General features: G+C 24.3%; 1 protein-coding gene across 1 annotated transcript; it reads right to left on the minus strand.

Annotated features, from left to right (window-relative positions):
• Nucleotides 1-1,467: 1,467 nt before the first annotated feature.
• LOC105462130 lies at nucleotides 1,468-2,489 on the minus strand. The gene is made up of 5 exons (XM_011708665.1): nucleotides 2,395-2,489; nucleotides 2,040-2,292; nucleotides 1,824-1,898; nucleotides 1,614-1,703; nucleotides 1,468-1,527 (listed from the first exon to the last, which is right to left on the minus strand). The coding sequence occupies exons 2-5, from the start codon at nucleotides 2,229-2,231 to the stop codon at nucleotides 1,468-1,470; spliced, it is 417 nt and encodes a 138-aa protein (XP_011706967.1). The 5' UTR covers nucleotides 2,232-2,292; nucleotides 2,395-2,489.
• Between the last annotated feature and the right edge of the window lie 1,381 nt (nucleotides 2,490-3,870).

The raw sequence follows: 3,870 nt of genomic DNA on the forward strand, positions 1-3,870 counted from the left end.
TCGTACGACGCTCAACAAAAAAAAAAACAAAATAAGGAGAAAGATTCATTCTGTAACTGTACACTTTGTATGCAATTTTTATTTCAGGTGCATGGAACTTTACAAAGCTAGGAAAAAATTTTGCGATTTGTCACATCTCCATTTGTATCAATGCAACTTCGAAGAAAGTCAGTTAATTATTTTCTAAAATATCAACTTGAAAAGTGGAGATTTCAAGCTGTAAAATGCTTTTTAAAAATCTCGTTACGATCATTTTTGACGAAGTAGTTCTATTTTGAAGTTTGCCTATTTTTTTAGAGAACAGAACAGGTTATCCTTTAATTTTTTGGATCAGTATATAATTGCTGTAATACAGAAAAAAAAATTTGATGCAAATATGCAAAGATTTTATGATCTTATGCAATTTCTTTTTACTATGACAAATATGAAATAATAATAAATTAAAAAATATATAATTACTTTGATCATCAGATGTGCAGAATGTATTCTACATTATTATTGAAAAAATATTAATATTTTTTTACCTTATTGTGGTATATTCCAAATACGACTGACAATAAGGTTGTAACTAATTCCAGCAAATAGCAAATGTTATACTCGATACTGGTATAAAACTTGAGAAATGGTATGAACAACATTAGAAGATAATTGTAAATAATCCAAACTATCAGCATATCCAAGAGATTAAACCATATTCTTGCGTGATCTGTAGATTGGCAATACTTAAATCAAAAATATAACTAATTATCAGGAGTGGCATTAAAATTGTTCGAATACTTTGGCTCATTATGTACACCGTTGTTATTTCAAACTGTTTTTCTTTTGCTGACTTCATATTTGCATAAGTTGCACGGAATAATCACAGTTATTTCCGTAATTTCTATTAAGGCACTTATGAATATTAGGGAATCAATTCACTGAAATTTATATGATATGATCTATTGAAAAATGGTAGACGATAGATAAAATACTTCTTTTTGCACATAATAGACATATAATTTTTACAATTTTTATTTTTTGATTAGAATTTAATATTCATATAGTCGTACAATACATAAACTTTTTTTTAACGTTATAAAATGCATTTTAATTATAATTACAGTTCTAATAAATAGATAATGTACAAATAACATATATGTAATTACAAAGAATTGTTCTCCATTATGGTAGAAAGTATATTACTTGATTAATAATATAAAAAATATTGTATGAAATGAATGATTTTTTTTGCATAAAAAGAATAGTGGAAAGATAAAGTCAATATGAAAGTATAATAAAGATTATTTATTATTTACCTTGTAATGCACTTAAAAAAGTTATTAATATTTCTTTTCAATTATTAATTTTGCTTTTTTGTAATGTCGACATACATCAAATCATTCGAAAAATATAATGCATTTTATAAACTGTCCATTACTATTTAAACTAAATTTTATGAATTTTACTATTATAATTTAATATCTATGTTTACTTATTTTCTCGCCCTTGTATTGCTATAACTAAAACGGTTGCAATTGACATGATGAACTACAAATAAAGACAATGTATGAATTTCTCTTTTAAATATTAATTATTAATTTAAGTTATGTTTATTAATATCAAGTATTACATACCCTGTGAAGAAATTTGAAACCAAATTGAAAAAGTCCTATTCCGTAGAATTTAAGTGGCATATGTACCGTTTGTAATGAAAATTGTGAAATCTATATTAATACAATCGATTACTTTTAACCTATATACATATCTCATTGATTATTTAGACGTCATTGAATATTTATTTTAATAATGTTCCAACGAATTTATTATTATATTTTAAAACTTACGATTTCATGAACTTCAGCATCATATATATAAGTGGTATACAATAATCTATTTAATAAATTTCCTGTTGCACTTGCCTAAAATTAGAATATAAAATAAAAATTCTTCTTCTAATTGAGTAGTTTAAAATAGAATATATCTCTTAACTGAGTCAGTTTTTATTGAAAATAAGTTTTAGGTAGATAAATATTGTTTGAAATTAAACATAGAATTATTACCTTGTTACTAACTGTTTCGCACACATAATTAATAAGTAGAAATTTAAAAACGTTATGAAAAAACCATAATAGGTTTATTGCTACATGCATTATTTTATTAGATTTCACATAATTATCGATAAGTATTATATAAAAAATTAGGCGGATGTCAAACACTATCCAACCAAAATAGCATGCCATTTTGAAAGACATTTGTGTTACGAATATAGAATCTATCTCATGGGATATTTTGCGTAATTCCAAATGAAGATGTCTGCATGAATATTACATTTTATTTTGCATATATTGTATATAAATATATATTAAGTTTTATTTAGTAATATTTATGTAATGGAATTTAATTAAAATTTTTTACCTAATGATCCATATTATGCGTTTAGTATTTAAAGTTTTCGAAAACCGGCGTCGATGTCTTATGAGACTTTCCCGATCTTGTTTTATTTTGCAGTCGTTATCTATCGTCAAATTCTGAAGGTGTTTATTAATTTGATCAAATTTTAATCCTATGTATCTAAATATATAAAAAAATTGATAAATGATTTTGTTATTAAAATATAAATATATCAACTTTTAAATAATAAATAAATATTATAAAATATTTCACTATTATATAATAATATTTAATATTTTAAAATATAAATTTTTTATTTATAACAAAAATTTTTATGGGTAACGAGTTAGTTTTTTTTATTTATTATACATTAAATTGTGGAATAATTATTATATATAATCATATATTTAAAAGTTATACCAACCCAAGTATAGTTGTAGTAGTTAAATCACCAATAAAATTAATATGAAAAGAATGATTTCGTAGAAAGACGCCAATTATAGCAGTCGGAATGTCACAATTATGTTTAGCAATTTCGGATAGTACCGTTAAACTGTTCATTAATATGACTATTACACACCATCCTAAGATAAGCCACAGTATTTTCTTATGTAACTTGCCATAGTCTGTCACTGTTCCGAGTTCAAACAGTGTATTGTCAATAATGTCGAGTTTCTTCATGCAGTTTTGGAATTTCTAAAAAGGATGCAATTAGAGACGAGCAAACACAGTAATAATTACTTATTTAGAAGTGTAATGGTATTTATTATAGTTTATGTATCTAATGTCTAATGTACTTTCGTTATCAAAAACCTGTAATTTTTTAATACGTTTTCTTTTACAGAATTTTTTTAAAATAACAATTTTATTAGATGTGAAGAATTTTATCATACAATGCATACTATCAATATTTTACTTTAAATATCGTAACTGTAAAAATACATTCAAAATTGCTTATTATAGTAATAATTATATCTATTAACATATATATTTACTTACCTTATTATAATAAACACCAAACAAGATTGACAGTAAGTTTATAAATATTTCTAGCGAATAGAATATGTGAAACTCGAAAGGATACGATCTATGAAAATATGATAATGCAGACATTGTAAGAAAATAGAAAGCTATCCAAAAAAGCATCGTATATATAATACTAAACCATAGTTTTAAATGATTAGATAAATTAGCAATTCTTAGGCCAAACACATAACTTATCATTAAAAATGGCATTAAAATCGTACGAATACTTTTAGCCATTGCACGTACAATTTCTATTTCAAACTGCACTTTTCTTGATCGGTTGATTGTATAAGTTGTATCTAACTGACATTATAGTAGATAATTTAGTAGGTAATTTCAATTAAGGCACTTAAGGGTATTAAAGTAATCAATCTACTACAATTTATATGTTGCACTTTGTTTAAACAGGATGATGGATATGTCACCCTGTTTTAACATGAACCAGACATGTTCATATTGCAAAAATGTGAATAT

Source organism: Wasmannia auropunctata, unplaced genomic scaffold, assembly GCF_000956235.1.
Source record: "Wasmannia auropunctata unplaced genomic scaffold, wasmannia.A_1.0 LD270048.1, whole genome shotgun sequence".
Lineage (NCBI taxonomy): Eukaryota > Metazoa > Arthropoda > Insecta > Hymenoptera > Formicidae > Wasmannia > Wasmannia auropunctata.

What these genes read in the sequence shown, in the direction of transcription:
- LOC105462130 (XM_011708665.1), bottom strand. Translation starts at nt 2,231, where the DNA reads ATGTCTTTCAAAATGGCATGCTATTTTGGTTGGATAGTGTTTGACATC. An exon ending in ATGCTGAAGTTCATGAAATC is followed by an intron (nt 1,704 to 1,823) that starts GTAAGTTTTAAA and finishes GTATTAATATAG; the next exon opens with ATTTCACAATTTTCATTACA. An exon ending in GTTTCAAATTTCTTCACAGG is followed by an intron (nt 1,528 to 1,613) that starts GTATGTAATACT and finishes CTTTATTTGTAG; the next exon opens with TTCATCATGTCAATTGCAAC.